Source organism: Bicyclus anynana, chromosome 25, assembly GCF_947172395.1.
Source record: "Bicyclus anynana chromosome 25, ilBicAnyn1.1, whole genome shotgun sequence".
NCBI lineage: Eukaryota > Metazoa > Arthropoda > Insecta > Lepidoptera > Nymphalidae > Bicyclus > Bicyclus anynana.
In genome coordinates this window covers 4742363-4759960 of record NC_069107.1, presented here as the reverse complement: position 1 = coordinate 4759960, position 17598 = coordinate 4742363, and the positions used below count along the sequence as shown (strand labels likewise).

The window sequence follows — 17598 nt, the reverse complement described above, 5'->3', positions numbered from 1 at the left end:
CCTCTGCACGCGGCCGCTCATCATGGCCACCACGCCGCCGCCAAGACTCTGCTGGAGGCCGGCGCTGACGTCACTGCTAAAGCTGCTCACGGGTGAGATACTTAGCGGCTCGCTGAAAGCGCTCCTCGCTGCGGAAGGGCGGTGCGGCGTGCGCACTCGCGACGGGTACACGCCTCTGCACGCGGCCGCTCATCATGGCCACCACGCCGCCGCCAAGACTCTGCTGGAGGCCGGCGCTGACGTCACTGCTAAAGCTGCTCACGGGTCAGATACTTGGCGGCTAGCCCGTTCAGCCCGTTAGTTATAGCCGTGATAGCCCAGTGGATATTTTTTTTTTATTCTTTACAAGTTTGCCCTTGACTACAATCTCACCTGATGGTAAGTGATGATGCAGTCTAAAATGGAAGCGGGCTAACTTGTTAGCAGGAGGATGAAAATCCACATCCCTTTCGGTTTCTACACGGCATCGTACCGAAACGCTAAATTGCTTGGCGGTACGTATTTGCCGGTAGGGTGGTAACTAGCCACGGCCGAAGCCTCCCACCAGCCAGACCTGGACAAATTAAGAAAATCTCAATCTGCCCAGCCGGGGATCGAACCCAGGACCTCCGTTTTGTAAATCCACCGCGCATACCACTGCGCCACGGAGGCCGTCAAAAATGACCTCTGCCTCCGATTCCGGAGGGTGTGGGTTCGAATCCGGTCCGGGGCATGAACACTCCAACTTTTCAGTTGTGTGCATTTTAAGAAATTAAATATCACGTGTGTCAATCGGTGAAGAAAAACATCGTAAGGAAACCTGCATACCAGAGAATTATCTTCATTCTCTGCGTGTGTGTAGTCTGCCAATCCGCATTGGGCCAGCGTGGTGGACTATTGGCCTAACCCCTCTCATTCTGAGAGGAAACTCGAGCTCAGCAGTGAGCCGAATATGGGTTGATGACGTAGCCCGTTCATAGGGGACCGGACATTCAGGATCCGGAAGATATTTTTACAATTAATAACCACAAATTTTCCGTGAGTAGCTTCATCTTGAGAGGTTTAACATTTTATCAAGCGGGACTATACACCCACAAACTCGACTATCACGCATATCTTACCACTACTTCAAAAAGTGGACTTACCGGAATAGTCCATCTATTAATAATGAAATATGAAGATAATACGTGGTACGTAGATATGTGGTATCTATTTTTTTTTAATTGAGTGTTCTTCCAACAGGTTCACTCCTCTCCACCAGGCCGCCCAGCAAGGTCACACTCTTATTATACAGTTGCTGCTGAAAAGCAGTGCTGACCCCAACGCACTGTCTGCAGTAAGTGTGATTTATTTTTTTTATTAAAGAACATTGCCCATGTTTTTGTCACGACTTCCTCTTTTCTTTATTAAGTTTTAGGACCTGACCTTCTGATAAGTATCGGAAGTCACTTCGTACTTCATGTCAAATCTTCTTTTTCATCTTTCACCTCGATTTCGAAACTCGTTCGAATTTCCGCAAATATGCTTCCTTAATATTCCCTCCTTCATAGTCGACTTAGGTGCATTTTAGTATATACAGGGTGTCCCGTAAATAGTACGACATACTCTTCAGGGTGATAGCTGACACCAAGGCCTACTAAAATAACGCAATATATGTTAGCCGAAAATTTACGGTTTTTAAGTTATATTGATTTTTACGACATGTCGAAAACCACTTGACGTACAAAGATGAAATTTGGCAGGGAGGTAGTTTACAGTTAGTAGACATCCACTAAAAATGGATTTTGCAAAAGGGCCAGATATAGGAGTTCTAAGGGCGGACGAAGTCGCGGACATCTGCTAGTCTCTTATAACTCTAAAACTGTTGAACGCAACTGGAAGAAAATTGGCATAGAGATTGATTAAAGTTTAGTCTCGTAATTTTTTTTCTATATTTCTTCGGGTAAAATTGCACGGCTAATAAACATTGATAGCCTTTTGATTTGGAGGGCATGGGTTCGAATCCGGACCGGGGCATGCACCTCCAACTTTTCAGTTATGTGCGTTTTAAGAAATTAAATATCACGTGTCTCAAACGGTAAATGAAAAACATCGTGAGGAAACCTGCATACCTGAGATTTTTCTCAATTCTCTACGTGGGATTACCGCCAATCACATTTGGCCAGCGTGGTGGACTATTAGCTTAACCCCTCTCATTCTCAGAGGAGACTAGTTAATGATGTTTATTAACTTTGTAACAGAACGGTCAAACGGCGTGCGCGATAGCAGACCGCCTGGGCTACATTAGCGCCGTGGAAGCTCTGAGACCTCTCACTGAGAACACTTTGAGTCAGGCTGTGGGAGATACTGGTAAGTACTAGTGCCTATGTACATTTCCCTAGTAAAATTCTAAGTAACCAGTATTATTTTAGAATTTAAACTATCGTGAGTGTTATTCATATATTTTTTTCTATTTGACAAAGAATACAATAAGGACTTAAGCTAACTTATCCTAATAACTATACAAATCATGCCCACGTGGAATGGTGGCAAGAAATTACGCAGACATAGACATGACATTTATGCATAACAATCATAGCTTATGTACGTGTCAACAACTGGAGTATGTCGATAAATACAAATATCTAGGGTTACATATTGATCGCCACTTTAATTGGAGAACCCACATAAGAGTTGTGTGCAATAAACTCCGATCTGTGTTGGGGATGTTTTATCATCTTAAAAGAGTATTGAGTAAGCGCACTATGCTTGTGGTTTATTATGCACTAGCAGACTCAGTGATGAGTTTTGGGCTTAGTGTATACGGTAGAACTTTCACTACTTATATTAAAGAAATTAAAAAAATACAAATTAGATTATTAAAAAAAGTAAAGAAAAAATCTAGCCAAAAAATAGATGGAAATTATGAATACTTGTTTAAAGAATTTAAAATATTACCGATAGACGTTAAAATTGAATATCTAGTATCTAAAGATAATTACTACACATATAAGCATAAAAAACCTATACATCGAACCTATTCGATGGGGATGGATATACGGGGCCCTTAGTCATGAGGTTCTTGCGACGCGGCACGATCGAAATTCCTTATTATAAAACAAGAAACCAAGTGTTTGTACATAAACAGCCGATTGAAATCCACTGCAGGACATAGACCTTATTAAAGATAATAGTAAATACTTAAACCGTGAAAGTGTGGCAAACAATCGTACTTTCGCACTAGCATTAGTATGAATCACACCACAAAAAGAACAATATTACAATAATATGGTTGCCGCCCACAATTACTGCATCTCAATACATACCTACAATCATACATACAGTGCCGGTTTTAGCACTAACAGCGCCCCTGGGCGAGATTTTTGCGGCGCCCCTCTCCCATTGAAACCCATACTAACAAAAATTAATTAATTTATTACTATAGCAGACGTCTGTGACTTCATAAGCGTATTATTCAGTTTTTCATAAATCCCGCGGGAACTATGGATTTTTCTGTAATAAAAAATAGCTTACATCTTGCTAGCATACAGCGGCTTCCTGCAACTCGCTTGATGTCATTCAAGCACCTTGGAACCCCAACATTTAATGGCTCCTGTATGTAACCTGCCCGTTGCCACTTCAGCTTCGCGATTGGCTGAACTGTGTCGGTGACTGATTCTTCTGCGAATATCTTTGTTTCTGATTCGTTCACGCTTAGAATCTCCAAGCATAGCTCGCTCCACCACCCCTGAGTGATTCTGAGCCTTAATAAAAAGATTCTAGTTAGCGATCAAGTCTCGGATCATCATCCTGAGGCGCCCCTTTGTACCAACCGCGCCCTACCCTAACGCCGCTCCTGGATACATACGAGTACATACAATCAGAGAAAAACAACTGCGCGCGCAAACTTTGATCTAAATCCGTGCATTGCTATATTTAATAATATCCGCCAACCGTGCATAAATTGGAAACTGGACAATTGCCAACTGGAAAATAAAGGCCACGCGTATACCGCCTAAGAATAATATTCATCCACACAATTCTCAACCTTGAATCTTTTACAATAATACCTAAATTAGGATGAAAGTAAAGTTAGATTGCAATGAAACTTGATTGGGTTGTGTGTGATGAATTTAACGAACATGTCATATTAGCAAGGCGCATTATTGTTCGGTGTTGTTATTTTAATCAATGTTGAGCTGTGTTGACGCATTACTGACGTTTAGTGATATTAACTGGTGTATATATCATGGGGTACATTCACTGAAATAAAATAATAAAGCATGGATATAATAATGTAATTGATTTGGAAATTATTTAGTACTAGTTGACGCCGTGTGGTTTCACCCGCGTGGTTCCCGTTCTTGTAGGAATACAGGGATAATATATAGCCTATAGCCTTCCTCGATAAATGGGCTATCTAACACTGAAAGAATTTTTCAAATCGGACCAGTAGTTCCAGAGATTAGCGCGTTCAATCAAACAAACAAACCCTTCAGCTTTATTATATTAGTATAGATTAAACGTTACAAATACGGATACTAATACGATATCTGTGGCCTGACCAGTGCTGGATCAAGGAACCTTGATGCCCCAAAGCCGTTGACTTTGACTAACTAATTAGAAATTTATTAACCTCGTTATTGATACAAGTTGGGAGTTCCCATTCCCCTCCAATTAGTCTAGAAAGACTGTTTTAGGAGTGGGTACGACAATAGACCAAATGACGAGGATTGAATCACCACACCTCGGTGATAAGTCCAATCGCTCTTACTGAGCTATTGAGGCTGTGATCTGGTATCTTATACATCACTGAACGTAACAATGTAGATCTGTCAATTAATACTTTGGCAGTTGTGTTAAGTACACAACACCAATTAGCACCAACTCTCGATAATTGACACCAGATATGTGTCAGTATTTCTCAGTTTGTATAACTTATTTTATCTCTCAGGATTACGTAAGAGAAGCGAACGGAGGCCCCTCGCCACTTGTCTGATTTGTAATTCTAATAAATACTGGACACTTGGTCGATAAATCTGTGGTATAAATAAATGTCTTGCTTTGTGTAGCTCTAGGTCGAATAAATGAAATGATTAAGGTCTCCAAATGTTGATAGACTTTGAATGGGGCTTAAATAGACGGTTTTAGTTTTATAACATCGTTATTCGGCTATATATATTAACACAGGGCTAGGCTTGCCATCCTAATGAGAGTGTGGATGTATAACTACTTGTAAATATGTTTTCTGTGGTATAACTTAGGATCTAGCACACTGATCCTGTGCGGGTATGCAGGGTTAAGGATAATGTTTGCCTTCATACGAGGCTTTAGACTTTATACGTTGCCAATTTGTAGGGTATTTGCAATTTTCTCATAAAATAATATAGACTGAAATTATTCTATCCAATATTGGTCCCGGGTCTTTTCTACACTTCTGGTTAGAACTTGATTTTTTTCCTTTCAATGTCTCAAACGGTGAAGGAGAAACATCGTGAGCAAACCTGCATACCAAAGAATTTTCTTAATTCTCTGCGTGTGTGAAGTCTGCCAATCCGCATCGGGCCAGCGTGGTGGCCTAATCCCTCACATGCTGAGAGGAGACTCGAGCTCAGCAGTAAATTTACAAGAGATATGGGTTGATAATAAATGATATTCTTACGGAAACAAATTCTATACTAGTGAAAATATGAGGCATAGCAAGCAATTATGTACTCAAATGTTTTCACCATACCAACACACATTATACTAAAACTTAACTGCCTCATTGGCCCCGTGGTTAGCTGGTTCAGCTACGGACAATGAGGTCCAGGGTTCGAATCCCGGGTCAGGCCAACAAAAACAAAATAGGTTATTGGGATTTTTCTTACAAGGAAAATCTTAATAGCAGCCTGGAGTTGGGAAGTTGGCGGTGTTAGTACACCCCCGTGCCTCGGAGAGCACGTAAAGCCGTCGGCCCTGCGCCTGATCTCTCACCGGTCGTGTCGGTCTGCCGTCCCATCGGATTTCGAGAGTGAGGGAAGAGAGAGTGCACCTGTGCTTGCGCATACACTTGTGCACTATAATATCTCCTGCGTACATGGTTAATCTCACCATGAGATTAGCCGCCGTGACCGAAAAGTCGGTCGGGAGCATATTATTATTATTATACTAAAACTTAACTATGATTAACTCGTATATGCTTCGTAGGCGTTGTCTTATACCGTTGAATAATAATGTTTAATTCATATAAATAATATAATAAAAACAATACATTCACCTCTGACCCACTTATACTATAGGTAGATACACCCATTGATAGTCTGCGTTCAATCATAATTACTAAGCGAACGTAACCTGCTTATCCAATATGTATTGTAGGCAAATCATTTGTGGGCTACATCCACGATGCATAATGTATAAGCATTGCCTATTGTAAACACCATATGATTGTTGGATACTCGTTAAATTGACTACAAATTGTTTTTTTCAATCGTTTAAATTGAGAAGGGTGACCACACTTTGTCCTTGTCGTTCAAAGTTTCAATTATTTACACGAAAACACAGCTGTAGGTAGGTACCAAATCTATACTAATATCATAAAGGTAAAGTTTGTGAGATTGTACGTAGTACAATTTGTAGTTGATTGTAATCTACCTCTGCAGCGTTTGCCATCGTGTCAACGCTACAGAGATAGGCCGTACTCTAGATAGGACGATGATATTAAAAAAATCGCAGGCTAACAATAGCTACAAATCGCTAAAGACCTGGAAAAATGGAAATCTTTGGAGGAGGCCTTTACCTGAGGGGGGTTCCAGCAAAAATATACATTTTTCTAATTAAACACCATAAAACAGTTACATACTAATTTGTTATAGGTAATCTCGCAAAATTGATTATTTAAACTGGAAATATATATTTTTTTTATTTTATTTATATCATGATTTCTTATTATTCGTACTATATTATATAAACTGAAATCAATGTATTCTGTATTATTTCTTTTTTCCCTCTATTCGATGAAATTTGGAGTAAGTTAATCACGTGTGAATAGCGGAATTTCCTTGTTTATCCTCTCTAGGCCGACGCAGAATGTTTTCCTTCCACTATCTAGAAAAACCCACCACTTACTAAAAAAAAATTCATATTTTTAGTTTTTTTTTGCTCGTAATTTTTTTTATTTTCTCGTATACATGGTCACTCTAGTTGCCTACATCAGCGCCAGTCGCATTTCCATGCATCTCCGATCGACTAGTCATTATCTAATCTATTCCTCAATGGAAGTTATAAAGATGCACAAATAGATGCAGATGCATTCTTGGCGTCATTCTGTCAACATCTTCTACGATTTGTGAAAATAAAAGTGTAAAAGGAGTTTTGTGTGTGTGTGTGTGTTAGTAGGTTAATTGTGTGAGAGATCTTTTGTATTGGTGAGTATATTTTTTGATATCTCTCTCTAGACTCGACCTCTGCCTCCGATACCGTCTAATAAACCGTAATCTGATCCGGATATGCAGATAACTTAAAATGCACATAACTTAACAGTTGTGTGCATTTTAAGAAATTAAATATCACGTGTCTCAAACGGTGAAGGAAAAACATAGTGAGGAAACCTGCATACCAGAAACTCCCTGCGTCTGTGCCAATCCTCATTGGGCCAGCGTGGTGGACTATTGGCCTAACTCCTCTTTTTCTGAGAGGAGACTGAGCTACTGACAGCTGAGCCGAATATGGGTTAATAATGATGATGATAAATGATATTTTTTGATCGGAGAAATGCAAACTTGTAAATCAAACGAACTTACTTACCAAGGGAAGTTCGATGATAATTATGTGAGCAGATTTTTTTTTATCTATTCTAATGTTAAAAAGTGGCAACACCCCAAATGAATATTAGCATTTCGGAAAGAACAGACTCAAAATACTAAATTTTGTTAATTCTATGACTTAATAAAGAACTAAGTACTCGTATAATATATGATCAAACGAACTTCCAAGTGAAGTTCGATCATTATTATATGAGTTGCATCCTTGGAATATATGATAATTAAACAAAGGTAGTGTCCTTATTTGGTTGGTAACTATGCGCACTATTTTTAAAGAAAATTAAAATAGGAAGTCAAAAAAGTACTTCTTATTACTCGTAATGCCACCTCAGACCTCCATCTTGGATATCTCTCATTATTTAAGAGAAGGTATTGTAACTTGTACAAACTTTCCTGTATTATTTGGGAGAGCTTCTGGGAGGGTGGGTGATCATATATTCCAAGGATGCAACTCATATAATAATGATCGAACTTCACTTGGAAGTTCGTTTGATCATATATTATATTTCTTTGCATCCTTGTTCATATATGATAATTAAACAAAGGTAGATGTTAAGAGCGAAAGGGAGAAAGTTTGGAAATAAATCATAAGTTAATTATAATTATGATTTTTATCATTCATTTCTATTCGAGTTACAATCAAGAACTAAATTTCTTATTACTATCAATCTACCATATAACAATATTAAGATTTTATGTATATGGATCTAGCGGATTCGGCTTTGTCCAAGAAGTGTTTTACTAAGATCGGGCAAAATAGAGGGATGATCTTGTCCAGTTTGCATTCTTTCACTTGATGGGATCACTTGTATGTTATTAATAGTCTAATCTGTGCCCGAAGGTCTTAAATATCTTTTTTAACAGATATTATCCGACGTTTGGTGTGATATATCAAAAATAGAACAGACTGATCGGTCCCTGGAGCAGCAGCAGATTTTATGATATTTGTTGATATTATTTTGACACTGTTATTATATAACAATTTAAGATTTAACTTTATTAAAGATAGTGTGTGAACCCTGTCTACAGGTGCTAATAATTCTTTGGATTCTTCCCAGGAATAATCGGTAACTTGAGGTTCCCAAGTGGTACAATATTTAGGGGTTTTGGTTTATAAGCCCTTCTAAGAATGAGCATTCAACCATTCGACAGTACTTATAATGTCACCTTTAAAGGCTGACAAGTCTGACCGGTAGGGATTGAGATTGCTGTAGTCACACAACTACAACCACTGATAAATTGTCTAATTAAGAAGGTAAGCATGCTTAAAGGATAAACAAGCTTAAAGGGTTCAAAAACGTGGGTGTTATGTATTGATATAGCAATATGCCATAGCTTCAGCGATGTGATAGACTGTTTTATTGTTCTGTCAGCATGCCCAGTATCAGGACAGACACAGAACAGATAGATTCTGGATGAACCAGCCAGTTAAACTCTTACATAAGAGAAGATGATCTTCGAAATATGTTATTAGAAAATTTTCATGCTGGATTTGAGTAATAAATATCTGAAACTATTAAGGTGGAGTGGAAACCAGAGTTGTGTAGGCCACTATGGAAACCCTAGTATTTCGGTGTAGATTGTATTTCAATGATTCTTCTAGAGTCTTTTAATATCAAACATTAAAGTTTAGGTATGGGATTTCGCATCACATTATGATGCTAATTAGTGAATATCCCGTTGTGTGTTTTGTTAAGTGTTTTGTGACTTCACAAACAGCTTATTGAATAGGGATCATTCGATATCCGAATTAACTATTGCAGATGAGCGTCGAGGTTTGTATTTGGTATTCGCATATAATGCGAACGCACACTGTCACACAAACCATTTACAAAACAATCAGGATTGAGGTGAGGATATTGTTTGCCCACAAACACTTATTATTGCATTTGTGCAATCTATGCGTAATACTATTGCGCAATTAGTTAATTATTAGTGAATGAACACAAAAAGAAAAAACCCCAAGTAATTTCTATTTACTTTTCTACTTATTATGATAGGTCATCACCAGTACCTACTTAGCTACGAGTACTGCACTGGAAGTTGAGCAAATTCGCGAATAGAACATGTTGGTAGCTTAGTGAACTTTTTAACGAATTCTGCAGTTTAAGATAGATAAGTGCATGGATTTTGAAAGGATTTTAGAAGCATATTTTATAAATCTTGAAAAATTACAGGACGTTTGTCGCGGCGTAGTTTGTTGTTTTCCAGTGTCTGGATGTATATTATGTACATTATAAAAGTATTTATACGTATTATATAAATGTACTCGTATATTATGATATATCAGCTAGTACCCATAACACGGGGTATGCTTTTCGCTTATCTTCTCTTTTTTTTTTTTGACGGCGAAGCTTAAGTTTCTAAGTTTCGTTAACTTCTTAGCACAATTTTAAACTGAAGTTAAATTAATAAGGTACTGTTCATCATGTGTATTGCGAAAACATAGGATGTCGTTTAAGTAACCTGATGACTAAAAAAAAAGTAATTTATTTATTTAAATGCATTTTTTTTTTTTTGAACCATTTCTTAGTGGAACTTAACGGTGCGAGTTAGTGAGAGTCCCTTTATATACCATAGCTTATCCTATGTAAATACGGATAAACTTCACATAGGGCTATTATGCGGTTCTTATGATATATATTCGCTCAGATACCCGTCCATCACGTGGTATTACCCAAGTTGTTCTTTAATCTTTCATTTTGAAAATAAAGTAAAATTTTTCATTATTATGGTAAAATTATTTTTTATTTACATATTTATTGTCAACAACAAGTGCATTGTCACTTTAATATGGGCTATGTGGCAATTATTTACAAATTATTTCAAGCATTTTTTTTTTTTTTTTGCTTTCAGTTAGTAAAAAAGTATTTTGAAGACTGAATAATTTTACTACGTAATGGCGCAAAGTAGCCATGTTTGATCGAATACAGTAGTACGTTTTTGTTAGTTGTTTTAACCAACTACTGTAAAAAAAATTGGAACCAACTCGTAACCGTACGAGGTAATGTCTGCTAATAGTGAGTCTGCGCCGGGGCACAGATCTTATGCAAGGCGATAGTTCGTTATGGCGATAGCACTGATGCTGAAAAAAGGGCAGCGAAGTATATAGTCTGTCTCCTGTATCCTCCTTGCACCCTGCTCACCTAACAACAAGGTGGCCGCATGCCAGTTTCCCTGGTAGAAAGTCGTAGGTAGGTCGGCCCTCGAGGTCAGGGTCATCAGAGTTATTTCTAAAGAAAACCTTTTTCTCAATAGCCTTGTTGCCCTTAATCATTACCAATAAGCAAAAAATGTCCCATTTCTGGCACATTAATATTAATTGAAAAAAATATATAAAGTAGGACTTAGCAGTTGCATTCTATTTTGAAATTATTTATGGCGAGAGTCACAAAGCAAGCGGCAAGCGTTGCAAACATTGCTTTTGAGGCCTTAACGTTGTCGTGACCTTTTTACCCGACTACGGCGAAGCCAAAAGGAAGGGTAATGATTTTAGGTTTACATGCCTTTTTTGATGGCATTGATGACTATGCACAGTTGTGCTGAAATATACTTTATTTTATTAGGCTTTAATAATTACGTCCAGTACAGAAGCAGAAATTTCTGCATTCAGCTTTGAGAATTGCGGACTTAACAATTGGTATAAATTTTCACCGTGCATCGAATGTGCATCGAACGTGGATGGAGACGTGTATCCGTCTCTATGAAATTGTTTTATTTCTGGGTCTTAATCAGATGATTTAATTGAGGCGGGAGCCTTTGAAAGTTTAGGCTCAGTTAAGTCCTTATTTTATTCAGGGTTGTCGGCCAATATAGGCCTCAGTTTTATATTGTCTGGTACAACTACAAACGATTTCGAGGTTGAATCACGGCAGTATACGTTTACTACGGTATCTTATCTAAATAAGCTATTTTATTTCGAAAAAAAAATTTTGCGGGTATAAAAATTATTTGTGATTGCAGATGAACGTTACATCTAATTTAGACTGTACGTATTTTCTGCTTAGGTTATGGTTGAAAACTAGATCCCTGGTTAAATTTTATAAATAAAATGTCAACCCCTGTCTATCTCTTTATAGTTTGGAGTAGGTATTATGGCTAACTTTTTAACTCGCAGTTAATCCGTAGGCCCACCATTATCCTTGAAGACTTTCGGTCATTATATTTTAGCATATTATAACCAAACTCCTAGTCAATTGAAATGAATTGCAATAACTTTAAATACCGACAGTTTTGCCCAATGCCTCTTTGTAAATTGGAGTAGGTATTATGGCAAACTTAGAAACTCGCAGTTAATCCGAATGCCCACCACTATCCTTGAAAATTCGCGGTCAGCCCGGATATCTCCTTATATTTTAGAAAATTATACCCAAACTCACAGTCAATTGTAATTAATTGCAATAACATTAAATACTGGCAGATTTTCCAATATCTCTTTATGATTTGGAGTAGGTACTATGGCAAACTTAGAAACTCGCAGTTAATCCGTATGCCCACCATTATCCTTGAAGACTCGCAGTCAACCCGGATACCTCCTTAATATCAGTTAACAAATATTCCATCCGTTATCCTTGAAAACTCGCAGTCAACCCGGATACATCGGATATTTTGGAATATTATGAAAAAAGTGAAATATTATGATTAATTCGTTAATCTACAATTATTTCCTGCAATGAAACACTTCACTATATTTTTATTCACTGGGACTGAAATATCATCGACAAACACTTCACTAACTTTCTTTGTCGGACTATAAAAAATCTAACGAAGATATTTTCTCTTCCGATATTTTTCGAATCTTCACTGATCACTGATTTTACACTTTACCTTTGAAGGCATATGAAAATAAACTATATTAACGAAAAAAACTTCTTTCTTTCTTTTTTTTTTTTTTTTTGTAAGAGACGCGTGCGATAGTTACCGCGCACAAAAAAGGAATGAGAGATATCCAAGATGGAGGTCTGAGGTGGCATTACGAGTAATAAGAAGTACTTTTTTGACTTCCTATTTTAATTTTCTTTAAAAATAGTGCGCATAGTTACCAACCAAATAAGGACACTACCTTTGTTTAATTATCATATATGAACAAGGATGCAAAGAAATATAATATTGTATTAGGCACATATATGTTTTTTGTGTTTTTGAAGATTTTGTTTTTTTTCAGTTTTTTATGTTTTTTGAACGTGATCTGTTTTCTGTTTATTGTCTTTTTCAAATATTGCCCCATTTTTGTAGTAAGAAATATTTTTATGCTTTAAGGTAAAATGCTAATGAAATTATGGCGTTAAGTCTGGAGTAGGCCAAGGTTTAATTTTAGTAACCAATTCGTTAAACTCTATTAGATGCGGTAAAATGTTATTTTGTTTGAAATACCTATTATTATAGGACTCAAAAGTGATTACAAATATAAGAAAACTTAAGTAAAACAAAGGTTATGATTCACAAAACTTGTCAGGACAACTTAATTAACAAATCAAACTGTAACCAAAATAAGACCCTAGAATGGCAGAGAATGACCTTGAGTGAAGTCACGTACTTGTGAACGATGTGTGTAGGGTTAAAGGATCCTTTGACAGTCGACTAACACTCCCCTTTTCCACTCAAGTCACTCTCCCCGCTTATCTCAAGTAACCCATAAAGAATTACACAACAAGAGATGTGGACGGCTCGAACGCCACGAGCACACAGAAGCCGACACTAGATCGAGCGACGTCATATCTGTCACAGACTACTATTTCCTACACTATTTATTAACAACATGTAAATTTAAAAGTGGCAAACGCGGCGATAACACTATTTATACGAACAGTTCAGTCTAATTAAACATCACAGGGGCTCGTATTATGGTTTCTCATGTATTTTCCATGCCGGTGACTTTTTAATCATACGCCACGTTACTTTGTGTGTTATATTTATGGAAAATGCTTAGTTTGATGTGTTAGGGGAAAGATTAAATCTCAATAAATCATTAAATAATGTTGTTTATTATTTTATTTTAAAGTTAGCTGCATTTTGCAATTGCTATATTAAATTGACGAGACGTGATAGCCCAGTGGATATGACCTCTGCCTTCGATTTGGAGGGTAGGTTCAATCCCGATCAGGGGCATGTACCTCCAACTTTTCAGTTGTGTGCATTTTAAGAAATTAAATATCACGTGTCACAAACGGCGAAGGAAAAATATATTGAAGAAACCTGCTTTCCTGAGAATTTTCTTAATTCTTTAGGTGTGTGAAGTCTGCCAATCCGCATTGGGCCAGCCTGATGGACTAAGGCCTAACCCCTCTTATTCTGAGAGGAGACTCAAGCTCAGCAGTGAGTCGAATATGGGTTGGTAATGTTGTTGATGATAAGTTTCTACAGGTCTATTTAACTACATTAATATATATAATTGGAGCGTTGCATTGAAAACGACTGATAACGATAACCTAATTACGAATTAGTGATCGTAACCTCCGATCTCGTCTATCGCACATCTACGTCTCGTGCTATGCCAACCATTTCAGTGGCGCCCTACATTGTTATTACACAAGTCAAATACATCTATACTTATAATAAATCTGTAGAGAGGTCAATTCTGTACATGAAATATATTTCCAAAATAACTATCAGGGGGTGATTAGTGGTCGATACTGATGCAAAAAATGCAATCAGTTAAATTTTTGCCTTTATAGAAAAAAAAACTACTCGACGGATTTTAACGAAACTTGGTACAATTATTCTTCATACACCTGGGTAGGTTATAGTATACTTTACATCACGCTATGATCAATAGGAGCAGAGCAGTGAAGGGAAATGTTGGGAAAACGGGAGAAGTTACTTAATTTTTTAAACTTTCGTGGCATATATTTTGGCAGCATAATAATATAATAGTGAATGAATGTCTTATCTCATTCAGTCTCCATTGTTTGATATTCAAATAAATATCACTATGAAGCTACTGTCTATTTAGTTTATAGCCGCCTTAGTTTCTAGTTATTGACGCTAACGCTTCGAAAATTAAAAAATCAAAAAAAATCAAAATCAAAAATCATTTATTTCAAGTAGGCTCAGTTTACAAGCACTTTTGACACGTCAGTTGACTATTTGTAAAGATTCTACCACCGGTTCGAAAGGCAGGTTCTGCTGAGAAGATACCGGCAAGAAACTCAACAGTTGCTCTTTTGAAAAAGTCATACAGTATTATAATTTACAATTGATAACAATTACTGTTTACATTTCTTATAGTTTTACTTCCTGTGTGAAGGTGGAAGCTGATCCAACGGGCTCCAAGCATCTTTATCATTAAGGAACTCATTAATGTTGTAGTACGCTCGACTAAGTAAATGTTTTTTAACACATTGCTTAAAGCTATGCATTGGCATGTCCATCACAGTCTTGGGGATCTTATTATAGAAGAGTACACCCAAACCTACAAAAGATTTTTTTACTCTTTGGAGACGATATGCAGAAATAACTAACTTATGCCCGTGTCTAGTAAGACGTGGGTTTAAATCTCCTTTTCGTTTGTACAAATTAATATTTTGTCTTACATATACTATACTATTATATATATATTGACAGGCTACTGTTAGTATACCTATTTCTTTAAACTTTTGACGAAGGGACTCGCGTGATTTTAATTGATATATTGCTCGAATTGCTCTTTTTTGAAGTACAAATATAGATTGTATATCGGCAGCCTTGCCCCACAATAAAATACCGTAAGACATTACGCTGTGAAAGTACGCAAAATAAACAAGCCTAGCTGTATCGACATCAGTAAACTGTCTTATTTTTCTCACGGCAAATGCCGCTGAGCTAAGTTTACCAGACAGTTTTTCTATATGAGCACCCCACTGAAGTTTACAATCCAAGGTCACTCCCAGGAAAACTGTGGAACTCTCCATTCCATGTGGAACAAAAAAAAATGATATCTATGCTGGCGCTTAGCTGCAATCATAATCGTAAGCGAAGATGCAGATTATAGTGAAACGCGCTTGCCGCTTGATTCTAGTCCGATTTAAAAAAATCTTTCAGTGTTAGATAGCCCATTTATCGAGAAAGGCTATAGGCTATATATTATCCATGTATTACTACGGGAACGGGAACCACGCGGGTGAAACCGCGCAGCGTCAGCTAATTCATGTATAAAGATGTGATGATGATGATGTTGTAGTTGGAATTTCTTATCATAAATGCGCTTTAACACATTATTCTATCGTTTTATTTTTTTTCTTCATTTTGTTTATTTCAACTTTAAAAATAAAGAAATTATATCATTCAATCGTTTGTTATCTATGAATCAGTCGAATAGAAGACTTCTGTAGAAGTTAGCTAAATTTTGTCTGAAAATAGTATCTACCCGTAAATGTTCGAGTTCCTTTAAACATGAGGCTGAGCCTCTTATTAACAACTAGCTGAAACCGCGCGGTTTCACCCGCGTGGTTTCCGTTCCCGTAGGAATATAGCCTTCCTCGATAAATAGGCTATCTAACACTGAAAGAATTTTTCAAATCGGACCAGTAGTTACTGAGATTAGCGCGTTCATACAAACAAACAAACTCTTCAGCTTTATAATATTAATATAGATTAGTATAGATTTTCCTACATTTAACGACACTTGTATGCATAACACACCTATTACAATATGAGTACATGGTAATACGACATTGTCTTCCATCTTGTCCCCTTCGCGCTTCATTATTGGACCTATTATTAGTACCTACTTGTCGAGACGAGTAACGATTCATTATTTCTTCAATGAGAATCTAATTGCATACCTAGATACTACGCTTGGAATTCTAATTACATCATTCAATTTAATTCCAAAATCGTCTATTCTTATATGCAGTTTGTATTTTTTTTTCTGAGAAATACGTTGCTTTAATTAATCTCATAGTTAAAGGGGAAAGCCCCATTTGTTCTTATATGGAGATGCTACTCGTTTGTACATACACATAGAAAATCTACTTTTACTAAATCTGACAGAGATCTACCCTAACTTAGTTAACATTTAATGCTCTTTGTGTCAACTCGGTTTAGGTGTCACGGATAAATAGAGCAAGGCGTCATTCGATTATAAAAAACCACGGATATAAAAAAACATAGCTACTTATGTTACGCTTTATTTTCTATGACCCCCCTTTGTATGGGTTTTCTGCAAATATCTTAAAAACTCTTTGCCGTATTTTAAATATGTAGTAGTTGTCTGTACTTATGTTATAAAGGGTAAAGATTTCGTTGTTTGTTTGTTTGCATTGAATAGGCTCCGAAACTACTGAACTGATTTGAAAATTCTTTCACTGTTGGGAAGCTGCATCATCCCAGAGTGCTTTAGGCTATTTTATGCCCCGTATTTATACGGGTACGGGAACTACTCGGGTGAAATCGCGTGGCGTCTGCTTGTCTTTATAGTTGCACCTTTATTTACTTATAAAACACTTTATGATCATCATCAATAGGTGCCTTCTTCCAGCTGAAGTTTGGCGGTCATGTGTAGAAAACTCTTCCAGTCTTATGCAATATTTTTAAGCTGTGTCTATGTTAACTTGGTCCACACTTTGACATCATCTATCCACTTTCTTCGCTGTCTTTCTGAAGCACGTTTTCTGGGTATCTTACCTTCTAGGATCAACCTAGGAAACTCATAACGGGATCCCCTTTGCAGATGCCCAAAAAATGCATAATATTATAAAAACACTTAATAGGCATCGGCTAAAATGATTCATTAAAATTCTATTTGCGTTTGTTACGGGTCTTTTCACTTTTCATGTGTAAGTAGGTACGATTTTCTCGTCGTTTGTGTTTTCATTGGGAAACAATGGCATTATGCCAAGAGACGCCGAGGTTGGTT

The 17598-nt window shown here is 37.1% G+C and overlaps 1 protein-coding gene across 1 annotated transcript in view; it reads left to right on the top strand.

Moving 5' to 3' along the window:
- Positions 1 to 17598, top strand: part of LOC112044040 (ankyrin-1) — a 228559-nt gene that overhangs the window by 112189 nt on the left and 98772 nt on the right. The window contains exons 16-17 of the mRNA XM_052889378.1: positions 1222 to 1315; positions 2220 to 2328. Of these exons, the coding sequence (XP_052745338.1) occupies positions 1222 to 1315; positions 2220 to 2328 (203 nt within the window). The remainder of the gene's footprint in view (positions 1 to 1221; positions 1316 to 2219; positions 2329 to 17598) is intronic.